Source organism: Miscanthus floridulus, chromosome 11 (genome assembly GCF_019320115.1).
Source record: "Miscanthus floridulus cultivar M001 chromosome 11, ASM1932011v1, whole genome shotgun sequence".
NCBI classification, from domain to species: domain Eukaryota; kingdom Viridiplantae; phylum Streptophyta; class Magnoliopsida; order Poales; family Poaceae; genus Miscanthus; species Miscanthus floridulus.
Window position 1 is genome coordinate 60,412,735 of NC_089590.1, and position 27,374 is coordinate 60,440,108.

The following is a 27,374-nucleotide window of genomic DNA, read 5'->3' on the forward strand; positions in this document are numbered from 1 at the left end:
GGGGTCCACTGCCGCGGAGGTGCGCTCCTCGGTGCAGGAACACCCGGTGCACCCCCACCCAGCATCGGGTCAAACTGTGCAGTAAAAACTCCCAAGTGGTCCAATGGGTGCTTGGTCCCAAGTTCAGACAGGGTCCAGCCTTTATTCATTATTATTCAGACGGTGAAAACCTCGTAAATCTCTAGGTGGACAAATTTGTCGTTGCTGTTGTTGACCACGTAAAAAGAAAAGAAAAGAAGGAATGTCACTCTATTTTTATCTTATTTATCGAACTATTTTAAATTTGATCAACATTTTGATAGAAAATAGTTACTTCATGAAACAAATTTCATGATAAATCTAATAACACTTACTCCCTCGGCCCTATAAAAAGTATTATTCTCACTTCTCGAGAAGTCAAACATTTTTAACTTTGATCAAATATATAAAATATTAATAACTATGATACATAATTACTATCATTAGAGAGATCGCTGAATATATTTTTATAGTAAACTTATTTACATACAAATATTACTAATATTTTCTATAAAATTAGTCAAAGTTAAGGAAGTTTGACCAACACGTTTCTCGTTGTGACACTTTATATGGGACAATGGGAGTATTTAGTAATATAAATATTAGTATTCTTTTCCCGAATAACATAAATTTGGTTAAATCTAAGACTTAGGATAAAACAATGCCATTTTTTTGGAAGGAGAAAGTACAGTGACTAATCTAGTCATTGTAACCGTTGCAATTTGTCACATGTATATGGGCCAGCAAGTCATTTGCTGATTATTTTAAGACGCCAACAAGAACACAATCTCTGCACAAATCTCACTTAAGATTTGAAATTACTATTATATGCTGCTAAAAAATTGCTTCTGCGCAGCTGCAGCAAACAAAACCCATGCTGCCAGTTGCCCTCATCCCCCAGATCTCATTCCCCCTCTCCCTGTCTTTTCACCATAGTTCAAACCACAACACACGCGATGGCGGGATATTTAACTTTTTACCATCGTAACGAAGGATGCCTCCTGAGATAGCAGCCTTAGTTTTGACGCTATGCTTTTAACATCAGAGAGAGGAAAGCGATACAGATTTGCCACGTTTGCTGGCATGGCACGCCAGCACAGCAGTCAGCTTGGGTCGGAGGCATTAGGGTCAGGTAAAATGACCGCCCTGCCCTTGGCCTCCCTATTCCCTCCCCCGCGCGGCCCGGCCCACTCCACTATCCCCTTCTTTCTCCTCTGCTCCACGCGATGCTCGGGCACCACAGCGCCGCCGCCGCTGCCAACGACGCGTACACCGCCGCCCGCCCCCCCCCACCTCGAGCCATGTCCTAGTACGCAAAGTCCTCCGCCGCTGGAAGGGTCAGGAGTAGGCTGCAAGGTTTTCGGAGCTCCCGCGCTGCTTCCATTGCTATGGATCCAGTTGGTGAGCTGAGCGGGTTCCCGCTGATCCCTTGCCCGGACTACGGTCTTGCTCGGGTGGTGGAGGCGCGGACCAAGAAGGACACTGAAAACCACGAACGTCTATTCTTCAAGTGCGCGAGGAACGGGGTGAGTTGTGTATAATCTGTTCCCCCTCATTAGCATTTAGGGTTCTAAATCTCCCTCTAAATCTTGTTGATTTTACCAGTTTTCGAAGCTGTGTGGGTACTATCAATTTGAGAAGGAATATTTTCAGTAGTTGAAGGATACCGGCATTATCCTAGTTCGCCCCTCGAATTGGACAGAGTTGATGATGGAACAGGAAGAGGCTTCAGTTGACAGTCCAAATGGTGACAAGAAGGGGAAAGAATTGGAGCAGAAGATGGAGTCACTGATTTGGTAGATGAACATGTTCATTGCCTGTGTTGTATGTTTTGCATTTGGGTGTGTACTGATGTATGGTATAACTAAGTGACAATGTAGGCATGTGTACTGATGTATGGGGGATGCAATGATGTATGGAAATGAAATGAAAATTATGGTTCAATGTGTCTTTGTTCATTACCAGTTTTGGGCATATCAAAACATAGCAGAAGGCTATACCCAAGATAACCATAAGTGATGAGACAAAGCAACCATCATACATGAACAAAATCAGATCAACACACAATAAGTAGAGCAAACACATTAACTAGATGACATTAAGCAGCAGTACTTAATCTAGTTATCAGACATACATTGTTCTGGCCACATACATGAAACACATAAGTTTGTGATGCCCACATATATTGTTCTGGGCACAGACTAGTTGTGGCGACATACATAGCTTGATCTGGCCAATCAAGGCCGTAGTCACACAAAAGTTTCATTTTTGTTGCCTTGACAACCAAAATGAAATTTGCCTTGCTGGCTGGACTCATTTCTTTCCCTTCTGGCTGGACTCTTCCTTGTCTTTGTAGCTAGCATCTTCCTCCTTGGAGTCATCTTTTTAGCAGGCGGGTCCACCAATGCAGCTGATGTTTCATCAAGCTCAGACACAACTTGGAGATCCCAGCACATGCTCCTATTGGTGAACAAATATTTTTAGTATGGCAACAGCTAGATCAGTCACAACATGTATAGTTAGACCTTGCATGCCTCCTAGTGCATGTAGGAGTTGAAGGTGGAGCATATTCAACCTCAATTGGGGCCACGTCTAGCACTTCCCTCTCTATAGCTGCTACTGCATCGGCTGCTACTGAAGCTTTAGCTGCAGCATCTTCAGCCGCCTTTGCTGCCTTAGCTGCTGCTTCTTTAGCTATGGCCATCCTTGTCCTTGGAGTGTTTCCTCCACTAGGTGTAGGATCTGTATTGGTCTTCTTCCTCCCAGGTTTGGGGGCTGACTTTTTGGTTCTCTTCCTGTAGATCAAGTGTTAGCTAACATTGTTAACATGGTTAACAGATTTACAAGTAAACTGTTAGTTCATTACCTTTTTTGGTGCCAGTTAGTGAACACCTCCAGCTTCCACTCTAGTGCCCATACTCACCACAACTAGGGCATTTCACCTGTCTTGTTGCTTTGGCACTTCTCTCAGATGGATCAAGATACCTTTTCTTCTTTAGCCTGCCTGGTCGTATGTTCTTCTTTGTAGTTGGTGGGAACAACTTGAAGCCCTTGTCCACCTCTAGCCACTGTCCTCTATCTGTTATCATGGGAATGATCCCACGGTAAGCAACTTGGAACTTCTCAACTGAATAGTACTTGTCCACAAACTGATCCATATTGGGCTGCCTCTGAGTTGTGATAACAGCCAATGCATGTGGGCAAGGCTTTCCAGTAACTTGCCACTCTCTACAAGTACATATATGTTTTGTCAGGTACACAACATGCCTCCTTACCTCTTCATCCTTGTAAATCTCAGTCACTTCTGCTTCCTCTGGGTGACCTTTAGTAACATTGAGATGGCCTAAACCCCTAGAGGCTGCATTCAGCTGATGGATAACTACAGGTAGTATTCCAGAAGACAGGGCATTTGATATCTTCCTCCTCTTAGCTAAAAGAGTGAGGGTCTTCTCTCTAATAGCATCAGCCAAGCAGTGAACAGGTAGATCCTTGTGCTCCTTGATCCAAGCATTCCAACTCTCAGCTAGATTATTATTGATGTAGTCACATTTTATGTCTGCACTAAACTTGCTCCTAGCCCACAGCAGGTTGTGATATTGTTTGAGCCATCCAGCCACATCTAGACTAGCTTCCAGTACCTTGTCAAAGAAAAACTTGAACTTGTGGGGTGTATATGCCCTAGGAGCAGGCCACATGTTCTTACCATATACATCTCCTGAGTAGTACTTCTTCATGTTCTCCATCAAATGCCTAAAGCACTCCCTCTGTTCATAGTTAGGGAACACCTTGGCCACTGCTGCTTCAAGGCCCTTGCAAGCATCAGTACAAACAGCTAGCTTCTCCATAGGGCCTATTGCCTTGCTGAGTTGTTCCATGAACCAAGTCCAATTTTCTTTGGTCTTAGAGTTAAACAATCCAAATGCCAAGGGGTACATCCAGTTATGCCCATCCAATGCCTGAGCTGATGGCAAGTGCCCATTCCAAAGCCCATTTAGCGCAGTTGAGTCTATACTTATATATGGCCTACATCCATTTATGAAACCATCAATAGCAGCCTTGAAACAACAAAAAATCTTTTAAAATGAATCTTATCCTCCACAGTCTCTGTATCTATCTCCAATATACTTCTAGGTGATCTCATCTCAACCTCTGCCTTGAATCCGTACAACCAGTCAAACGAGTCATCCCATTTTTCAAATAACTTGTTGGCTGCCCTTTGTCTGCCATAAACTACAATATGGTATGCAATCTCTATTTTGTACTTCTCTTGAAGCTCCTCCTGTAGTGCCTTAGGGTAGGCTTCCTCTTCAGTAGGTGTATGACCCTTTCTGCCACCCAAGCCTGTGATGCCATTGTCCTAGCAACTCTAGCTGTAGAAGCACAATTGTGAGTGCTTTGATTTATTTGAATTTGCATAATTAACAAAAGAAGCCTGCATAAGTAACAGTGCATGAAAATAATTACAAAAATTGAAAAACAAGTGTGAAACAAACTAGAAAAAATACCCTGACACTCCCATCATGTTGTGTCCTAGCTCTAATAATCCAAGGGCAGCCAAGAGCCCCACAGTTTCCCCTAAACCTCTTCTTGTCAGAATGAATAGTAGCAAGTTCAAACTCCTTTACTATGGCATGCTGCTTCACTGCTAGCCTTAAATCATCCATACTAGGGTAACAAGTCCCAACTGACATGTCAGGATTATCCCTATCCCACTCAAACATTGGCTCCTCTTCCGCATTGTCATCAACTGGAACAACAGCTTCAGCCATATCACTGTGCATTTCAGCTGTCATTGTAGGGATAGGCACTGCTTCTCTAGCTGCTTCTTCTGCCCTCTCATTTGTAGCCTTAAATCCCATTGCTTCATATACCTTGTCCTCATCTGCAGCTGCATTAGCAAAACCATCATCTTTCTCATCTGGCAGTATGGTCAGATTGGCCCAATCCACTTGCTCTGGTATATCATCAGGCATAGATAGAGGTGGAGGGAGTGGAGAACTACAGGTATCACCAGTGCCCTCTGCATTCTCAGGTATAGAACCACTGCCTCCAACATTATCATGAATACCACTGCCTCCAACATTACCATGAATAGCACTGCCTTCACTAGTTGTGACACTAGAAACACATCTACGAGCAGTACTGGCATTACTAGAGCCTTCCCCATGTTTACTGACCACATCCACTACAACAATAGCAACCCTCTCAGCCCATCTTTCTTTAATTAGCTGATGAAAATGTTCATCCCTCCTGACTTTCCACTCAGAATCACTGTCAGTGTCAACTACCCAGACTGATAGAGTTTGTGATGGCCCTCAGATGATCTTTGTGGCCATATCATCATTAAATTTCTCCAGACTGTACTGTAAGTTTCTTTCCAACCACACATCATGCTCTTGGTCGACCATTTCTACTAGCCCATACTCCCCATCAGTGACGTACTTACCAACCTTAACAACTAATCTAAACGCGTTGCCAGGATCAATCCTGACAAGAATCAGTGAACAAATATGCTACGCGACATGCTTCCTATTCAAGGTCTACAATTTCGCATGCAATTCAAGATTGAACTTACCAAATGGGGCACCCGCTAGAATCCATTGTAAGGAGTACTACCAGATCAGCTGCCTACGAATCACAGATGGAGAAAAAGCCAAATCAGAACGATGAACCCTAACCCTAAAACCAACCTCACAGTGCAATGCAGATCGGGGCTATGGTGAGTACCAGAAACATACCTTTACTCCATCGCGAAAGATCTCGGTGGCTTCTGGGACATGGCTCGAGGTGGGGTGTGGGCGGTGGTGTACGCGTCGGCGGCGGCGGCAACAGCGCTGCGGTGGCCAAGCGTCGCGCGGAGCAGAGGAGAAAGAAGGGGAGAGTGGAGTGGGCTAGGCCACGCGGGGGAGGGAATAGAGAGGCCAGGGGTAGAGGCGGTCATTTTACCTAACCCTAATGCCTCTGACCCAAGATGGACTGCTGTGTTAGTGTGTCACGCCAACAAATGTGACAAATCTGTATTGTTTTCTTCTCTCTGATACTAAAAACGTACCGTCAAAACTTAGAACTTAGAAGACACAAGTCTATACTGCTGTCTCTACCTACGTCTCCGTGGTGATAGTAAAAAGTTAAATATCCCCGCGACGGCAGCACGAGCCACCCAAGTCAGAACTCAGAACCCAGAAGACACAAGTCACCGAGAGGCGACAGCTAGGTACCTCGCCGAGCCAAATCTACTGCTGACCACCACGGCAGGCACCCTCCAGTCCTCCACCCACCCACCAATACCAGCGGCAGTAAATTCCGAGCAGCCTCTGCCGAGGCTCGAGGCTCCCCTCCTCGCTCCCCCACCCGCCTCCTCCTCCTAGGGTTTCCTCTCGGTTCGCCGGCGTGCCGCATCGCCTCGCCATTGCCGCGGGTCCTGGCGCGGGGCGTTCCGCCGCTCGGGGTCCCCCGAATCGAGCCTCGAGGGAGCTGTTCGTGCTGATTCCTGCGGGGTCTTGTGGCTCGGACTCTGGGGGCTTCGGTTGGGAAAGGTTTTGACACCTGTGGGGGATTTGGATCGAGGGCCCTGAGCTGTGTCTCCGCAATGCCGGGCTGGTCTGGCGGCGATTGCTAGGGTTTTCAGGTCGGATTTCGGCGGAAGAGCTGAGGTTTTGCTTCGAGTGCGGGAGCTGTCTGCAATCCGCCTCTTGCCTCGGCCGGAGTTCGGTGTTTCCGCAGCAATGCCTCGCCGATTTTAGCTCGCTCTGGGGGTTCTGAAGGGCGCAGGGTCTGTCGGGCGGTTTGAGATTGCAAAGGAGTCGGTGGCTCGGTCCAATGTCCGGGGCTAGCGCGAGGGGGCGGCTGTCGCCGGCGTCCGGCGGCGGCGGGGACTCCGAACCGCGATCCGCGAGGGGCCGGACGCGCTCGGTGTCCGCTACTCGCGGCCGGAAGCCCTCACCGAGGCCCGGGAGGGATGCAGCCGCGGCGGCAGGGGCAACGGAGGACAAGAAACCTGCCGCCGTGCCCACATTGCTGCCCTCGCTCAGCGTGCCCGCAGGGATGCGTCGGCAGGAGCTGCTGCTGCGCTCGGGGCTGTCTCTTGACGCGTCCTGCTCCTCGGACGCGTCCTCGGACTCCTTCTGCAGCCGGGCATCCACGGGCCGGATTGGGAGGCCGGCATTTGGGGCTAGGAAGAAGAAGACCCTCTCTCAGACTGATTACAAGCCTGTTTCCATGCTGGAAAGGGAGGGTGGATTGGCTTCCCAGACTGATGCTGCTGGTGTGAAGAGGAGGTGCGCGTGGGTGACAGCAAATACTGGTGCGTGCTTCTGGCTTTCATGTTTTTAGCATTTGATTTAAGGGTAACCTGCAATTTGTTTAGTATAACAGTTTGTAGTGCTTTAATAGTTACCCTGTCGCTAATAGAGAAGCTAAATTTTGGGTCTATGCACAACTAAAGGCCTATCTCTCAGTAAGACAGAATCTAGAATGCTAGTTGACTTAAGCTTGGGCTTTGCATAGTGGGAATTGGGAGCCATCAGCCATGTCAATTGTTTATGATAGGGGCATTGTAATCTCCAGTTCTCCTACGAGCATTATTCTAAGATCACAAAATTGAAATGATAAGAATGCTGTTTCTGTATGTTTAAGTTGCTATTTGACATTGAACCGATTCATTCGGAGCAGAGGTTAGAACAATCTGGAAGTGATATCCAAAATGCTGTTTCTTTTCTCATTAGATTCATGTTCTACAGTTTGTTTTTTTTATTCAGGAATCAGAAAGTTTACCTAAAAATATCCAAAATGGGAGTTGATAATGTTATGCACCAAGGTTCCTTGCTAACCTCTAGTTTGATCATGAAAACGACTGAAATTGAGTCTGCTAATGAGGGTTACAAATTTGGTCAAGGTGTAGGATATTTGTCACCCGTTTGCCCAATAATACACATGTTGAAGTGAACTAGATGATTTCTTTATTCGTACGTTGTGTTAGCTTAATCTGCCCCTCATTTATCAGTCAAAAGTGATAGTTCATTCTGAAATCAAGTTTATGACCTTATATGTTTCAATGCATATGAGACCCATGAGCACAATGCAGGCTGTTACTGTTCACTACGCATCATTTATTCATGTTCATTGACAGAGCAATAGAACTTCTATTTTTTATTCTCCTTGTATGTATTGAATATTTATTTTGATTATCGTTTACAATTGCAGATCCCTGTTATGCTGCATTTCACGATGAAGAGTGGGGAGTTCCTGTTCATGATGACAAGTATGCAGAAACAACTGTTGGTATATATTTTTTCTCATAACATCATCAACTATTAAATAATCAAATGCTTCATATAAATTGCAGGAAGTTATTTGAGCTGCTAGTGCTGTCAGGGGCATTAGCTGAACTGACATGGCCAGCAATTCTGAATAAGAGAGACATATTCAGGTACCTCTTTGCATTTCCTTCTGTTCCTGAACCTATTACTGTGGCTGGGAATCTTAGTAATCTACTTGTATGGTTCACAGGGAAGTTTTCATGGATTTTGACCCAGTATTGGTCTCAAAATTAAGTGAGAAGAAGATTATTGCACCTGGAAGTCCTAGCGGCTCCTTGTTATCTGAACAGAAACTGCGTGGTGTTATTGAAAATGCACGCCAAATACTCAAGGTTACCACTTCGTACTCTTGAACTTTTTGTTGGCATGATAGAGTCTAGATACTGTTTTATTTAAAAACGATGATGTGGTTTGTGGGATAGCTTGAAATACAACCACACATGTATTTACCCTCCCCTTCTTAAAACAAGGATGCCTTTAGCTGATGCCTTCTTAGATATTACTTGTTCTTGTCTGAATTAAGTGCATGTCATTGCAGATCATAGAGGAATTTGGATCATTTGATAAATACTGTTGGAGCTTCGTGAACCACAAACCTATATTGAGCCGATTCAGGTACTCTCGTCATGTGCCTGTCAAAACATCAAAAGCAGATGCCATAAGCAAAGACTTGGTTCGAAGGGGTTTCCGCAGCGTCGGCCCAACAGTCGTTTATACCTTCATGCAAGTCTCTGGCATGACTAACGACCACCTTATCTGCTGCTACCGTTTTGCTGAATGTGTGGCCTCCTCAGCTGGTGCTGTTAAACTTACCGATGGAAGCCTAGCAAATTCAAGTGATAGCAACCATGCCACGGCAGAGCAGAAGATGAACGGGACGAATGGGCTGGATTCAGATATTGAACTCTCCAGGACTATAGATGAGCTCAGCATTTCATAGCGGTTAGGAGGGGCGCTGAGGCGAGATGGTGTTAGCTTGTGTATTTTGTGTGCTATAGTGTAGGTGTGATTCGGGGTCCTTTTTCTGTAGTTTTACCACTCGTCAATGTAGGGTAGAACAATCTTAGTCTTGGGCGTGTCAGGACCATTGAGCGACAGCAGTGTAATGATGTATATTCTTTGTGATGCGAGTGCACCTGTTTTCCTGCATTTCAGTTGAGCTGGCTTTCGCCAGTGTCGGTACAATATGCTTTTGTTCCCTAATCCCTCGTGTGCTTAATATCTGCACTTTTGCGAATACAAGCCTGTCGTTCCTTAAAACCAGTCGTCGACCGGAAGAAGGTTACGGAATCAAATGGAATGGTTGAAACAACAACGGTTCGTTGTTATCGACGTGAAGGCATGTGAGGGTGTGTGGTGATTCAGATAGGATAACATATGCACCTGGAACATCAAGGTCAGGGTGTATCTGAAAGGCTGAGTGCCGCTACATTTTTTGGTTGGAGTACATCGCACGGCTGGTCCTTAAAGAATTGAGTGGTTTTTGTCTGGGTCACCAAACTATGAAATCGTTGCTGCCTAATGTATTTAAGCGATCTCATCTATGTTCAAAATAGATACGAGGAGGGTTAGAAGCTGACGTGGCCGTAGATGATAGTGGCAATCAAATCACAATCCGCCTGGACCACCTCCTCTTCGACTTCCTCAACCCGTGGGCGCCGCCTGGCCACTCGCTGCTGTCCCTTGCCGCAGAGCCGTGCCATGCGCTGGACGAGCGCGTCGACCTGCGCGCCGTCCGCGTCGTTCCGCGCCACCACCTCCCGCAGCTCCGCGGCGCGGCGCCTGAGCGCGCGGCTCTCCTCCCCGCGCATGGCTCCGCGCACCGCGCGCGCCACGTCCTCGGCCCGGAACTCCCCGAACCGCTCCTGCGGCACGCACACGGCGGTGCCCAGCTCCGCGGCCAGGTTGGCGCCCAGCGGCTGGTCGATGTGCAGCGGGAGCGCCACGATCGGCACGCCCGCCGCCAGGGACTCCAGCACGGAGCTCCAACCGCAGTGTGACAGGAACGCGCCGCAGGCCGGGTGCGCCAGGACGCGGCTCTGCGGCGCCCACCCTTCCACCACCAGACCATGCCCGGGCGCCGGGGCGAACCCGCGGGGCAGCGCGCGCGCCGCGTCGTCGTCGTCCTCGGGGCCCTTGGGGAACCACACCACCCACAAGAATCGCTCGCCACTGAGCTCCAGGCCGCGCGCCATCCGCGCCAACTGCTGCTCCGACATGAAGTACTCGCTGCCGACGGAGACGAGCACCATGGAGGCGGGGGGCTGGGTGTCGAGCCACCGCGTGACGCGGTCGGACTCGGACGACGTGCCGGCGCTGGCGCCGCCGGCGTCGGAGTCATCCACGAGCAGCGGGCCGACGGGGACGATCTCGTTGCCGTCCAGGAGCTCGGAGAGGTAGCCCATGTAGGGTCGCTCGATGTCGGCGCACGTCTTGATGGCCACGAAGCACGAGGAGCGCGCGAGGCTGAGCAGCAGGCGGTTGCGCTCGGGGACCAGGGCGTCGGGGTGGTCGCGGACAACGAACATGGACGTGTACTTGGCCTCCTCCTCGGCGCTGCCGAGTCCGACGCCCTGGAACGGGAACGCGCGGCCGGCTCGGGCGCTGCCGAGGCAGTGGATGAAGAAGGAGGTGGCGGCGGCGCTGCAGGTGCTGAGGTGCACCGCGGGCATGCTACTCTTGCGGTTCCGGCCAGCTCCCCTGTCGCTGAAGCTGGCCTTCACCATCTCCCTCGCCGTCTCCTTCTCCGCCTCCTGCTGCGCCTCCTCCTCCTCGTCCTCGCCCGACACATCAGCCAGCTCCCCGCAGGCCGTCGCCGCGGACCTCCTCTCCGTGCTCGCCAGCCCGCTCATCACCCACTCCCAGGCCGTAGCTGCTACGAGGACGCTTAGGGCCCGAGGCCGGCGCCCATGGCCATGCCCAAGTCGATGCCGAGGCCCAGTGATGGCACGCCGCCCACGGGACGAGTGTAGGCATGGGGCGCGGCTTGCAGGAGCCGCCACCGACGGGGACGTTGCATGTCTCACGGGTTTTCTGTTCAAATTATGTTCACGTCAGCTACTAACCCTCTTCGTATCTATTTTGGATCTGGATAAGATCACTTAAATACATTAGGTAGTCAAACGTACGATTTTATAGTTTGGGGACCCAAATGAGAACCATCAAATACTTTAAGGACCGGCCGTGCAATTTAGTCTTTTGGTTGTAAAGCAACAGCCAAGCCAAGCTACTCCCTCTGAACTTGCTGCTTGTAGCTCTCTCTGAACCATCTATCGATGTCTCTGCCTCCCGGGAAACCGCCGGTTTAAGGCGACAGCTCGTTCGGTTCCTACACCATTGCCGTCGTGCCTCCAAGAAGGTCGAGGGTTGCCCCCTTAGTCGATGGACGATGGCAGTCGCTGTTGCGGCCTCTTCTGGAGCCGTCCTCAACAGCGCCGCTTGTTTCAGGGCTATATGCAGTTGCGGAGTTCGGACCGAGCGGACTGAGACAAACGGCGAGTGAGTAGCCAGAAGCTTTGTTCACCACGGCCCAATCGTCGCCAGATACAAAGGCATCCATCGGAGCGTCATCAGCTTTGTTCACCACCGGCACGGCTTCTTCCCCTCCCGTGCGCGCTTCCTAAAAGGCTCGCCCATGGCGGTGGCTAAGAGTGAAGATACACAGGTGCATATCTAAGTTTGGAGAAGCCATGGGTAGAGGAGGTTTGATACCAATGGCGAAGAGGGACCTTGCGCTAAATAGTTCCTATGAGTAGCGGTTCGTCTCCGCCAAACCGCGTGGGAGACGATGCTCTCTCGGTCATGGGTTAGCGGTTCACCTCCCCCAAACCTCGTGGAAGCCGACGCTCGCTCGATCGTGTGTTAGCGGTTCGCCAGCGCGCAAAACACGTCATTTTGGCTTTGTTTCAATCGGAGTACATGATAACGTTCAATTTGTGCACATTATTAGTGAACACCGGACTATACTGGGTGTTTCGTGTTGACAGCTTCATAGGACCCAATCATCACCAACGGTATGCACTCCCTTCACCGCCGCTTATAGCCAGCGGAGATGGTACGTCTAAAATTTCCAAGCCTGCGCGTGTCTCCCGCGCGAACTATAGAAAGTTTTGATGAAATTTCCATTCCCGCTGCTCCTACTATTTGTTACTCGGCGAGACCGCTCCCCACCCTGTCTCCTCAGTGCCGCTCCTGCTCACTAGTGCTCAATGGCGAATCCGCCCCTACTCATCGGCGACTCGGTGTGCAAGCGGTCACTCTGGAAGGTCCTAAATGACTAGAAGGGGGTGTGAATAGCCTAATAAAAAATCTACAAAATACTAGAGCAACTTGATTAGTACACTAAATGGTGAAATACGGTTTTGCTCTAGCTCTAATACAAAGGCAAGCCACCTATCCATAATTCAAGTTAATTATGATCACTAAGGCACACAAAGGCTATGCCTGTAGTTCTACACTAGTGAGCTAGCTATGATCAACTAATTACCTCTAGCTACTCAACTAGGCTACACTAACTAAACTAGAGCTACCACTACACAAGTAATGCTAGAAATGTAAGTACAAGAGGAGTGTGAATTGTACCGAGCCGGCAAGAGATAAATCAATAACAATGAAGTCCAATTTGACACAAGATTTATCCTGAGGTTCACTTGCTTGCCGGCAAGCTACGTCCTCGTTGTGACGACTCACTCACTTGGTGGTTCACACGTTAATTGGCATGCACAAGCCAAAACCTACACAAGGGTGCCATAAGAACCAACATAAGATGAGGGTACACAAGTCACGAGCATTCCACTAAAGTGGCTTTTGACGCTCCGAATGGGAATAAGCCCAAGAACCCCTCACAATATCATCGGGAGTGGCCACGAACAATCAACAACTTGTGCCAAAGCTCCTCCGCTACTCCAAGCCGTCTATGTAACACCCTCGGTGTTACACCCTAAATCATTTACTAAGACACGTCATGAGCATCATATTTATGTGTTAGTGCATGTGATGGAGTGCATAGATGAAGCATTGCAATTAAAACGATCAATACAAGTGTTAAACAAAAAGTTACTCCATAACTCATACAATTAGCAAGTAGGGTTGTAAACCAATTTTTATTGAACAAAAACACTATAGAACACATATGTGACACTTAAATAAAGTTTGAAATATGAACTTTGTTGATAATAGTGAAATACTTACAGTTGAAAAATGATATTACTAACTAATATTTCTACTAGCCTAGAAATTACAAATTGAAATCAAGTTCAGGTCAAAAACTTAGAAAAATTTCTAGGTTTGTCAACAGCTAGACAATGCTATGTTTAGTAAATTATTTTGAGAGATTGGGTTAAGGGGTGGTGTAGTGTTATAGCTCGATTTGGTAGTCTCATATACCATCTTGAGCGTAGCTAAGACCATTTAGGTTTTGTAGCAGCGGTTTAGTCGCAGTGGGAGCTTTAAAACCGTGCATAGCACGTCCTTGGCCTGTTTCCCCGAGTGGGCGCGGTCATCGCGCCTCAGGGGCACGACGTCGTTGTGTCGGTGCGTCTTGAGTGCGCCCGCGCGCTGTCCGTGCTCGGCTAGCCTTGCCGGCCGTCCGGTCCGTCGAGGGCGCTGCGGTGTGGGGCCGCTGTTGCCGTTCGCGCGGCCGTGCGGCGCTGCCCCTATCCCGCGCGCTGCAGCGCTGCCAGCCCGCCGTGTGTCGCGACGCAGCCGATGCCGCTGCCATCACGTCATCCTTGCGCTGTGCCTCTGGCCCGGTTGGATGCCGCGTGCACGTGGCCGTGCTTGCCGTCGCCATGCCATTGATGGCACTACGGTGCGCGGGCCACACCGGTTGCGAACGCGCACTCCTGTCTGCTAGCGCTGGAAGTGGGTCTCCCCGGTCACGCCAACCACATCCATCAAGGCGTGATATGCATAGCCACCGGCTGTACCCCACCGCCCTCTCTCTGTTTCTCATCTCTCTACCGCCGTCGAGCCGTGCCCACGTCCGAGCCAGAGAGCAGGCACCTCTACTCAATTCCGCTCGTCTGCACCTTCGCCCTCCTGTCTTCTCGCCGCCCGACCTCGCTTAGCCATGATGATGCCCCGGCCAAGCGCCAATTTGGCTCCTTTCCACTAGCGTGACGTTAAGGCCACGCCTCGGCCATGACCGAGGGCAGACCACCATTCCTCCACCCAAGCCCAATTACTTGCGCCACTACATTCACCTTGCTCTCCTCTTAGCCCTACGCACCCTAGTCCAGTCGCTACCGCCTCTACTCCGCCGTTGATGCGACCGTGCCACCGTGGTATGACGCCGCACGGTTCGGCCGCATGTGGCCGGCCTCCCTCCGTCGCTCTCCACTCCAACCCTCACCGCAGCTTGGCTTATGGTAGTCCCTTGATGCTCTCACGGTAGCTGGTTGGGACCGTAGCAGCTCTAGTTCGTCGGGGCAGCTGCGTCACCATCGTGGCTGGCCACGCGCCGCCGTAGCCATCTCTAGCTCGTCCCGTAGCCCCACGTCGCTGCTAGGTGTAGGTAGTGGAAACCTAGATGATGAGTGTCGGCCCGATCGACGGACCGAAGTGGACCTCTGGTGGCCGACGTAGCTTCTCCATGCCGCCGCTCATCGCGCCGCCATACGCGGGGTCACGGGGGGGTGTGAGCGGGAAAATTTCTAGAATTCCAAGGAGTTAAACGAGAGTAGTTGTGAGTGATAGGACTCCGGTGCAGTTTGGGAATTATCCAGGGTGCTGGCTGCAAAAGTGCCTCGCACGTGGGCTCTCTCTTTGTCGCGGGCCGACCTGCTTTGCATGGGCCTGGTCAGCGGGCCGCGTGTGCGCGCACGTTGCACCGCGCGTGTGAGCCACTCGGAGAGATTTGTTTTTCGTTTTTATAAGGAATTAGAAATAGTTTTCTAATTTAATTTCTGAGCTGATCTTTGGTAATTAATATAAAATCATGTAGGTGTTCAAAAATTGTGAAACAAATTTTGTTAGGTTCCTAAAATTATGCTCTATCTGTTGATGTATTTAGTTCATGTTTATATGTGTTGACATTAGGGGCTATTAAATCAATTGAGGATGCTTAATAATATTAAGTTAATTATTGTATGAATTTTTGTGGTAAATTGGTGATAGCTTTAGTCCTAAAATCGTTATAGTAGCTTCATTGTATTATTATGTGCTCACTATAATTTTTGTGGCTTTAGAATAGACTAAGCATTAGGGTAGTTAAATGCTCTTTGTTTCAATATACATTAAATCATCAATAGAAATAAAGATATATGCTTCATTTATAAAGCTAGGTGTTTGTTAGTTGAACCCAACACTTTGCTTCGTAAAGATGATAGTTAGCTTAGTACCTTGGTCATTAGAGCTACCTTAGTAGCTTAGTATGCATATTCTTAGTCTAAGAGTTGTTGTTGCCTAAATGCTAAGTGTTGCATCATCATCGCATGCATGTAGAGAACGAGTTGACGGAGATCGTGACCACCGGCGATCACAAGTTCGAGGAGATCATCGAGGAGTACTTTAGTTGCATCTAGCCCTTTAGTGGGTTTTGGTGAATTGAATGACAACACCATTAAAGGTCTAATAAGTTTGCTAAGTGTTGAACATGAAATTGAGTTTATTGCATACACTTGTGGATTGTGGAATGAGAAGTGTATATAGGTTCAACAAGAAGGCAAACTTGATGATATTCCACATAATGTTCAAATCAAGGCTAAAATTGTGTATTGTTGTATTGGAAGACCACAGAAACAATATAGTTCAAGAGAAAGACAATAATGCAAATAAAATTAATGAAATGGCTTCTATGTTGAGGAATATCATAGTATTATGAGAAAGCAAGCATGTTTAGCAAATGTTAAAAGAGACATGAGTTGATGATTTTGGATTGGTCTCAATAATGGCTTGCTTTGCATGAACAAGAAGAGTTTGATAGTGGATTAGCTTTGATCAAGGATTGAAGAATGAGTCAAGAATTCATAAGTGAAGAAATACCAAGCAAAGGTTTAAATGACAAAGGACACAACTCATATTGAATATAAGTCGGTCTCTGTGTTGGTTTGGTTGTATGGATAAAGATTTGGAAAATCACTTTGCATTGCTTTGATCAAGCTAGAAGTATAAAGATAGATATTAAAGTGAGTACTAGGAGTGTTAAGCCAAGATGAAGAGGATATAAGGAATCATGAATTGGCTTGACCATATTGATGTTGATTTATATATGTCTTTATGTGAATCAATCTAAAGCTTGATTGATCTCAACATTCATATCTAGAAGATATTCAAGCAAGGATCATACTATTGAAGAAATGGTTTTTCAATGGATGCTTAATATGATGTGACTTGTATATGGCTTGATAAGGTGAAGATAGCAAGGAAAGGGCTTCGAGGGACTAAGCGAAGGTGAAGGGCAAGCGATGGCTTGAGGACCGAGGTACCATGACTAAGGTGAAGAAGAGAGTACTTGCATTGAGTCGAGGAACTAATCAAGCTATAAGGAGTCATATTGTGTTGAGGATCAAATCATTAGTAGAAGTGACTTAAAGCCATGAGGTGAACTCATATATATGGAAATGGTTCAAGTCACATGCTCAAGATATGTTTGCTCGAAGAAATGAGACAAAGATGTTTGCAAAGCCTTTATGAAGTGATATTGAGAAAGAGGATAATACATGCAATGGTGGAAACCTCCAATTATAAAATGATGCGGTGACCAACTCAAAGGTGTTTAAATTCTTTGATGTTTTGAATTTGAGTTTAGAAAAAGCCATACTATAAAGGGGGATACAATGCACAAGCTTTAATGTGCAACCAAGTGCTCATTTACCCATCAAATATCCTTAAAGCCTCAGCCAAGACAGCAAGCTTTGCAATTCTATCTTTTGTGATGCTTGGCAGAATGGCAGGTGAGGCACTACCGCACCTAAAGAGAGGCACTGCCGTAGTGCGGCACTGCCACACTTGAGGAGCGGCACTGCCATAACTCAAGTGACCGTTGGGGCTGGGGGTATTTATACCCTTCCTCTTCCTCCCCAACGACTCTCTTGAACCTTCTGCTCATTCTAGCTCATCAAAAATAGAAAAGAGCTGTTCTCTCTCTCCCTCACTCACCATTGGAGACCCTCAAGCTTCTCCCTTTGATTCCCTTCCAAATCCAAGAGAGTTTGAGCCTCCAAACTGCATTAGAGAGCAGCCCTAACTGTTCTTCATCTCCTAGAGCACTTGGTTCACGTTTAAGCCGGTGGATAGTATTTGTTACTCTTGGAGCTTGCTCCTAGCCAGCAAGAGCGTCACCTGCGGAGCTTGCCAACTTGTGTGGCAGCCCCGGGAGGTTTGTAATCACCCCAAACATCTAGTGAAATCACCCCTCATCTCAAGAGTTCATTCTCTTGACTTGAGAACGAGGAAAGGGTTGAAAGAGACCCAAAGCCTTTGTGGCAACCTCAACAACGTGGACATAGGCAAGCCTTAGTGGCGAGCTGAACCATGGGATAAATTGGTGTCTCACTTGTGTTCTTATGATTTGCATTGCTATACTTGTATTTGTGGTGATTCTAGGATTTGGTCCTGATCTACTTGCTCGTGCACTTCCGCCAACATCTAGGTGGTGGAATAGGCTCTACACTACCACAGGAACATCAATAATTTGCTCGATCTACTTTTCCTTGGGCAGTTTTTGAATTGTAGTTCGAGCTTGTTTGCAAGCGCGACAGTGCTACACCTTGGGAGCAACAGTGCCTCACCTAGAATTTAACTTGTGCGACGAGTTTGTTTTAAACAGGCCAATTCACCCCCTCTAGGCGACATCAAGGTCCTTTCAAGTACGAGGAGGAGATTCTCGTACAGGAGGAGGTCCCAGAGCTACCACTAACTGACTCAGCTGACACCGCGCCTGCCCAAGGCAAGCCCTGGTGCATAACCTCTTATTTTTTATAATCACTATTTATATATGTTATGTGCATTTAGGTTACAGGAATTTTATGGAAACCACATGCATAGATATAACTGTCCTAAGAGTCTTACTAGTGCAGGTTTGAGTAGATGCTATGCTTAGGTCATCAGTAGCGTAACCTGTCGTTGCTCACAATAGGGGATTATTATTACTCTCATAATAAAATGATGAAAGGAAAAATGGAGACAGGGCAGGGATATGGTATGGGTATTGGTGGGTATAACAGGTTGTGTCCCACTGCCAATGGGGCTTAGCTTGGTTACACTATTTTCCCTGTTCATGTCGATTAAGGACCGTCCATGGCTGTGGATGGTTGTCAGGTCACAGACTTATTATCCTGAGCACATACTTGCTTATGGGACAGGGAAGACTCGTTACGCTCTTTTCATGGGTTCCGGCTCTTTATGAACCGACTGATTAGAGGTGGGGAGTCAAAGCACCATATTGAGACCGAGTCTCAAGTGTGGGGGCTTGGAGTCCAAGTTTGAACGGGGACCTAGACCCCATGACAGGAGTATAATGGGTTGGTCTTGTTTATGCCTGGGGTACAAACATGGCATATGTTTTGGGGTACCCAGCTGGGATACATTGATTCATGAATCACCGTTTCTATAAGACGGTATGACTTAGATATGGTCTAGCACCATAGTAGGAACTGGAAGATGAAAGATGGTGAAGTGGTTCTGATTGCTTAACCCTTGCTTGAAAGTAGAACATGTGCTTACCTAGAATGGTTAGCTAATGAAGTAACCATGATTGCTAATAAAACTTGACTATAAGGATGAACTATTAGTAAGGCTTTCCGCAAATAAAAAGAAAACATCAATCCATATTGCCTATCATATCCTTAAGAGTCGGGAAACTATTTCCACTAGTCGGGTAAGTTTTGCGAGTACATTGTGTACTCATGGTTTATTTTACCCATGTTGCAGGTGCAGCTTGAGGATTAGCTCTTGTGTGGAGGATTCTTCTGGTGGGCACAGACGGATCCTTGTATCATTTCCGCTAGATGTTTATTTTCATCTCGTTGTTTAATTATCGCACTCTAAACTCTGGTATTATAATAAATGATTTCTAAGAACTCTTGTTGTATGAAATGGACTAAGTATTGTAAGCTCATACTCATTATTGGATCCTGGCGGTAAAATGTGGATTATTCAAGTTCTCCCTTAGGGTGTGCTCGATGGAACTGTCCGATGTAGCTCACTTTTGAGGTGCTTAGTGTCTAGTGGAAGACGAGCATCACTGAAAGCGTATTATTTCAGGTGGTTCTGCCACAATCTAGGTGGCAGCAACCACCAAGAGTAATAAGCAATCTCAGAGCTCACATGATCTCTAGTGCCACTAGATGCTCAAACTCTAAGCAAATGCACTAAGATCACTCCCAATCTCACTTGAATGATGAATCAATGAAGGAGATGAGTGGGAGGTGTTTGGCTTAGCTTATAAGGATGTATCAATGACCAAAATGTCCAAGAGAGTAAGTTATAGCCAACCAACACCTATTTATAGTGCCCCTAAGACTCATGTACCTGTTGGCCCCTTCATTGGGCTGACAGCGTAGCCACTGGATGAGCCCTATGCCTATTAGACGCTTCCGGTGCACCACGTGTCGGCGCGTGGTTACTCGACTGTTCGAAATAGCTGTTGGCCCTAATGACTTGCGCGTCATCAGCGTTCGGTGCAGACTAGAATCGCCTATGCCCAGCGTCTAGTCGAAAATAGAGAGCTCCTAGAGCCGCTCAACCTTGACCGGACTCGTCTGGTCCCCTTCATCGGACTCACCTTGGCATATAAAGAAATATTTCTCAAGACAGAGAGCAGCCAAAATGACACCAGACGCGTCCGGTCCTAGCGTCCGGTGTGCCTGCCTCTGTTTGCCTAACGATGAACAATGACTCAGGCGCGTCCGGTTACCCCCGTGCCAGAGTCTGGTTCACCAAGTTTTCAACACTTGTGTACGTGAGTTAATTAGCATTTGACAAACATGTTTCCAAGGGATGTTGGCACACACTAGGTCCTAATGGAAATGCATGGAGTTAATACACCTAGTGGCACTAGATAACCGTATTCTCTTTGAGATCACCCCTCTTAATGGTACGACTATCTATCCTAAGCCCAATCACACCCTCTATGGTGTCTTGATTGGCAAAACAAAAATGGCCATATCAATTATACCTTTGCTTTGAGCCCATTTTTGTTTTTCTCTTTCTTCTTTTCCAAGGTAGAGCACTAGAACTTCATCTTTGCCCATCTCCATCATCATGAGTGCCATCCTGCTCCATCACTTGGACTTGGACCACCCTAACTCATCTATACACTTAGACAAAGGGTTAGTCCAATAGGTTTCATCAATTAGCCAAAACCAAACTAGGGCTATCACACTCACCACCGGATAGCTCGTGCTCCGCGCTGGTATGCCTCACTGGCATGCCCACACAGATTCATCGGTGATCGCTCAAGCTCGCTATCGCAAGATCCAAAGGCAAGGGTAATGCTTTCGCACTTCATTGATTGATTTTTGTTGGATTATTATTCTCCTCTTCAATCATCTAATTACTAAGCAAGCTCTCATCCTATTGCACACCAACGACCGCATTCCCACAGGCGCTCTTTCTTTCATTCACGCAATAGCGCCGCTGCTTCCATCACCGGCACACACCACAAGATCCTTATCAAGATGGAGGAGGCCCCCAAAAAGAGGAACGCCGTGGCTAGCCTCATAGATCATGTCCTTATTGAGATCCTCCACCACCTCCCCGCACGCTCCTTGTGCTATTGCAAGTGTATTTGTCGCTCTTGCAACCGTAGGGAGCTACCATAGACTGTCGTCGGCTTCTTCTATGGACGTTAGAATGGCAAGCACCACTTCACTAGCGTTACCGAGGAATGTCTCTCCTTGTCCTTCTTGCCCTTCCCCATTTTTTGATAGAAAACTAGGGAAGGGCAAGAATTGATAGAGTCATCATCTCATATTGCTACAACGGCCTCATCCAATCCTCTACTAGTGCTTTGAGCTTGATGGATTTTGCTATGTTGTCTGCAATCCAGCGGCCACAAAGTGGCTAGTACTGCTGCATAGCATTCGTTCTGCTGGTCAAGCTTGCTTGGATATGTGAAAAAGGAGGGTGAGTGTGTATGTGTGGAAGTCTACTCATCTAACTAAAACTAGAGCATGGATCTTTAAGAAATCTGAATGGGGAGATAGTATTCTACTATGTTTAAATTCAAGAAGTGTGTTTCTTAATAGTTTTATGCATATGCAAGAGTACTCTCTGATAGTTGTTGTGGATATGGAGGGAAAGATATCGATAACAATTCATAAGCCACGTGGTGTTGAAGGCTCCATCCATCAAGCCCAGGGTCATTTGTGTTTGTGTATTGCTGATATTCGTAATATGTCCTAGCTTTTAATCTAGATCATTGAAGAGTATGGTACTAATAAATGGACATTGAAGCATACAGTGACCATGTTAGAGCTGTTTGGACAAAACAATAATATTAAATTTGGTTCGAGGTTTGTGATGCGAACTACAAACTGATTATAGTTCACACATAATGGAATTTGATTTTCTTTATTAAGGAGGAAAAGAAAACTCATTGCATATGACATGGACCATACAAAAGTTCATGTCAATCCTGCCAGTGTCATCCGCTATCCTCGGCCTGGTGGATGTCAACATATCTATGGACCTCGCTTTTTTGTTCCCTTGTTCTTGGACTCATTAGCAAAGCAGTAAAGCTGCATTTGTTGTATCTCTTTGTTATGACATGTTTTTGTTCAGGTATGGAGTTCTTTGGATTATATATATATAAGCCACTTTTAGCTTAGTAACAAAACGAATGGCGTGTTTAATATAATTAATTCCGCTTCTTTATGTAGGTTGTCGAGTACGGTTGCTTTTGAACAACATTGCTGCTATGGCTTCGAATAGAAAAACAGTGCCAGGAGCCCAAAGAGGAGTCTTTGGTAATTATATTCAATTTTCTTGCAGGCACTAATGGCACATAGCAGGAGCATAACTAGCTCATTTTCGTTATTTAAGTCTATAGCTATAGAGATCAGTGCCTTATTATGTTATCAAACTGCTTATTTGTGGACACAATTAATGCATGGATTTGCTTGATATATTAGTGTGGATTGTTATTGTAAAAAGTACACTTATCTATGGCCATGATGTGTGGATTTGATGATATTATATCTATATGTTGTGTTCAGTAAACTATTAAGGTCCAACTGATTTAATAAAAATATTGTGAAAACTGGATGCAGTAACATTCTGTCACCGTCGGTTATGCATTGACACCATTGATCGTTTGGTCATCACCGCCACATCATACCACTCGCCGTTGGTGATAAAATGCTCATCAACATCGGGGTCTATACCACTAAACATTGGTGAAGCAATCTTCAACACCACCGGTGTTATGTATGATGCAGCAGGGATCAAAAGATCATCTTCATTGAATTGTTTAGTAAATCGACATGAACTATATAGGATCATCAATGGTGGATCATACTATAGTGCGACAATCATGATATTTACATAGATGGCTGATACTTCAAAGCGATGGTGACCACGACCTAGACACAGATGGATCATACTACAATGAGCCAATGAGTATCATCTATAGACAGATAGCTTGTGCTACAAGGCTACGGTGATCAAGATCTATACACAGAAGGATCTTACGCCATGCGGCTGTGTTAACATGTATCATAGTCAGTTGTGAACTGTAACACCCTCGGTGTTACACCGTTAATCATCTACTAAAACATGTCATGAGCATCATACTTGTGTGTTAATGCATGTGGTGAAGTGGGTAGATAATGCATTGCAACTAAAACGATCAACAAAAATACGAAATGAAAGTTGCTCCACGATTCGTACAGTTAATAAGTAGGGGTGTAAACTAATTTTTATTGAACAAAAATGCTATAGAACATGTATCTGACACTTAAATGAAGTTTGAAATGTGAACTTTGTAGATGACAATGAAATGCTTGATATTGAAAAAGAATATTGCTAAGTTATATTTTCAGTAGCTTAGAAATGCAATATGAAATTAAGATTAGCTCAAACACTTAGAAATTTTCTAAGCTTGTGGACAGCTAGATGCTGCTATGTTTAGCAATTTATTTGGAGAGATTGGGTTAAGGAGTGGTGTAGTGCTATGATTCGACTTAGTAGTTCCATATGCCATCTTGAGTGGAGTGAAGCCGATTTAGGTTTAGGAGCAACAGTTTGGTCGTGATCAGCGCTTTAAAATTCATGTGCGTCACATGTCTCAGGATGGTTGGCGCTGTGCGCGTAGTCACCGCGTGGCCACCCCATGCCACGCCCATGATCGCGTCCCACACAGTCAGCCCGTGCCACCACGTTGGGTCGGTCGGGCCACCTAGGCTTGGCCAAGGCCGGCCGCAACGAGCCGCTGGCCCCGCGCCCTGCTGCCCTACCTCACGCTGCCGCCTTTGGTACTGCCATGGCTGTGATGTGCTTCTATCACATCGCCGCACTGCCAATCAACCTCACATTGCGATGCTACCACTGCCATCACATTGTCATTGCGTCCGCGCCTGTCCGCTGTAACCCTACGCCGCTGCCGGCCTAGTTTGAGGCCGCCACTGCTGTGTGCATGTGGCTGAGCCGCCGTTGCCTTATCATTTATGACATTGCGGCCGCACGGGCCACGCCGGTCAGACGTGCGCATGCTTTGTCCGTAGCGCATGTGCGTGGGTGTCCTAATCGCGTCGGCCTTGTCCCACCAAGGCGAGGACGAGCCGAGCCCACCCACCACACCCCGTCTCTCTTTCTCTGCTGTCGCCGTCGAGCCGCGCCATTAAATTTGTCAGGGACAGATCACCTCAAGTCAATTCGTCGCGTTGTTGGCTTCGTCACACAGCTGCCTAGCTACCCATCCCCACCCCGCCTTGAATGGCGCCCAATCGAGCTCCAATTTTGGAGTTTTCCCACCACCGTGCCGATAAGGTCATGTCTGGCCACTAGTTTGGGCAGCCCTCTCATCGTTACTTCTAAGTCAATTCACCTGCACCACTAGCATAGCCTTGACTCCCTCTCCACCTTGCATGCCTTAATCGAACTGCTACCGCCTCCCCTTTGTCGCTGACGTGACCGTGCCACCACGGTGCGTAGCCGCATGGCTTGGCCACACGTGGCCTATCTTCCTCTATCATCTTCCGCCCCAACTATCACCTCGACCTAGTCCATGGTAGCCTCCTGATGCTCACGCGCTAATCAATTAGGCCTGTAGCTACCCTAGCCCACCAGAACAGTGGCACCTCCGTCATGGATGGCCGCGCGCCGCTGTAGCCTTCCCGAGCCAGTCGTGTCACCCTACACTACCGCTTAGCATAGCCGCTCAGATCAGAGATGGTGATCGACCTTTTAGGTGGGCCCGCGTAGGTCCCAGGTGGCCGGCGTAGGCGCTCATTGCCGCCGCTCGCCATGCCGCCGTGCACTGAGTCATCGGGGGTGCACACGGGTGAATTAGGGAAAGGCCAGGGGGTTAAGTGAGAAATTATGAGAGATGGGGAAATAGTATTAGTACTTAGTTATAATTCGGAAGAAGTGCGAGGTCTATTTTGCAAAAACGTCAGCGCACGTGGGGTTTCCCCGTCTTGGGCCGTCGCCGCGTGGGAGAATTCGTTTTCCTTTTTCATAAGGAATTAGACATAGTTTTCTAATATAATTTTTGAGTTGATCTTTGGTAAATCATATAAAATCATGTAGGTGTCCAAAAATTGTGAAACAAATTTTGTTAAGTTCCTAAAATTGTGCTCTATTTGTTAGTGTACTTAGTTCATATATATACATGTTGATACCAGGAGCTATTAAATCATTTGAAAATGTTTAATATTGTTAGGAGAATTATTGTAGGATTTTTTGTGGTAAATTTATGATAGCTTTAGCCCTAAGAATTTTATAGCAGCATCGTGGTTTTATTATGTGCTCGCTGTAATTTTGGTAGCCTTAGAATAGGCTAAGATTTAGGGTAGTTAGATACTCCTTGTTTTAATATATGTTAAATCGCTAGTAGAAGCAAGAATAGATTTTAGTTGTTAAGTTAATACGTGTTAGATGAATTTGTACCTTGTTTGATGAAAATACTAGTTAGCTTAGTATCTTAGTCATTAGAGTTAGCTTAGTAGATTAGTAAATGTATTCTTATTTTAAGAGCTGCTGTCGCAAAAATACTAAGTGTTGCATCATCGTTGCATGCATGTAGAGAATGAGTTGGTGGAGTTCGTGACCACCGGAGAGCTGGAGTACGAGGACGTGATCGAGGAGTACGAGGAGGAGGTTCTCGTATAGGAGGAAGCTTCAGAGCCATCGGCGACTGACTTAGCTGATAATCCGCCTGCCCAAGGCAAGCCCCAGTGCATAACCCTTATTTTGAATAATCACTGGATATATATATGTGTGATTTGCATTTATGTTAAAGGATTTATATTGAAACTACATGCAAAGATAAACCCATATATGAGTCCTACTAGCATAGGTCGAGAAACTGCTATGCTTAGGCTATCGATAGCGTGAGTAACCTGCCGTTACTCATAATAGGTGATTATTATTATTACTCTCATGATAAAATGGTGAAAGGAAATGGAGACCAGACAGGGATATGGTACAGGTATTGGTGGGTGTAATAGGTTGTGTCCTGCGACCAATGGGGCATAGCTTGGTTGCATTGTTTTCCCTGTCTATGTCGATTAAGGACTGTCTGTTGCTGTGGATGGTAGTCAGGTCACAGACTTATTATCCTGAGTACATACATGCTTATGGGAGCGGGAAGGCTTGTTGCTCTCTTGTTGTGGGTTTCGGCTCTTTCTAGGCCGACTGATTGGAGAGAGGGATGGTGGAGGTCTAAGCACCACACTGAGTCCGGGACTCAGGAGTGGGGGCTTGGATTCCATGTTTGGACGGGGGACCTGGACCCCTTGAGAGGAGAGTGGTGGGTTGGTCTTTGCTTGTGCCTAGGGTACAAGCAGGGCATGTGTTTTGGGGTACTAGCTGGGATACATTGGTTCATGAATTACCGTATAATACGGTACGACTTGGCTATGATCTAGCACCATAGTAAGAACTAGAAGATGAAAGGGGATGAATGGATCTGATTGCTCAACTCTTGCTTGAAAGTAGAATAGGTGCTTACATAGAATGTATAGCTAATGAACTAATCATGACTACTAATAAAACACATACATACGGATTCACTACTATTAATGCTTTTCGCAAAAAGGAAACCCAGCAAACCATAAAGCTTATCATATCCTTTGAAGTCGGGAAATTATTCCCACTAGTCAGGTAAGTCTTACAAGTACATTGTGTACTCAGGGTTTATTTACCCTGTTGCAGGTGCAGCTTGAGGAGTGACTGTTGTGTGGAGGATTCTTCTGGTAGGCACAGGCATATCCTTATATCTTATCGTTAGATGTTTATTTCAATTCTGCTGTTAAATTCTACACTCTGAACTTGGTATTGTAATAATGTATTTCTGAGAACTCTTGTTGTATGAAATGGACTAAGTATCATCAACTCGTACTCATTATTGGATCCTGGGTTAAAAATATGGATTGCTCGAGTTCTCCCTTGGGGCGTGCTCGATAGAACCGCTTGGTGTAGCCAACATTCGGGGTGCTTAGTGTCTAGTGGAAGATGAGCACCTCCGGAAGCATGCTATTTAGGGCGGTTCTGCCACATGAAACGACGATGATGACCTTGACCATCACCGCCAATAATTCACCGCTAAGGCCCAAAACCCTCGTTGATGGGGTTTATGAACCAGCTGTGATAGACCTGCCGTAGTAGTGTAATTAATGTTGTTTCTTAGTATTTAAGATTTTAGTCCTATGGGTGCAAGGATGGACTTGAGCGAGCCAAAGGTGAAGATCAAAGAATCAACTCCTCAAATAAATATTAAAGAGGAGTATTTAGCAAGAAGCTCAAGACATAAGGAAAGAAGCCTAGATAGAAAGACGCAAGAAAACAAAACTCAGTGAGCACTAAAGAAGTGCACCAAAAGTTTCCTATGCGCATTGCATTTCTTTAATGAGGGGGCACCAGAGAAAAGGGTGT

General features: G+C 46.6%; 2 protein-coding genes across 2 annotated transcripts; one reads left to right on the top strand and one right to left on the bottom strand.

Moving 5' to 3' along the window:
* The first annotated feature begins 6,228 nt into the window (after positions 1-6,228).
* On the top strand, positions 6,229-9,547 carry LOC136493202 (uncharacterized). The gene is made up of 5 exons (XM_066489263.1): positions 6,229-7,321; positions 8,221-8,278; positions 8,363-8,446; positions 8,527-8,668; positions 8,875-9,547. The coding sequence occupies exons 1-5, from the start codon at positions 6,838-6,840 to the stop codon at positions 9,274-9,276; spliced, it is 1,170 nt and encodes a 389-aa protein (XP_066345360.1). The 5' UTR covers positions 6,229-6,837; the 3' UTR covers positions 9,277-9,547.
* Positions 9,548-9,904: 357 nt separating this feature from the next.
* On the bottom strand, positions 9,905-11,188 carry LOC136492039 (beta-D-glucosyl crocetin beta-1,6-glucosyltransferase-like). Its single transcript, XM_066488195.1, has one exon. The coding sequence runs from the start codon at positions 11,186-11,188 to the stop codon at positions 9,905-9,907; it is 1,284 nt and encodes a 427-aa protein (XP_066344292.1).
* Positions 11,189-27,374: the final 16,186 nt, after the last annotated feature.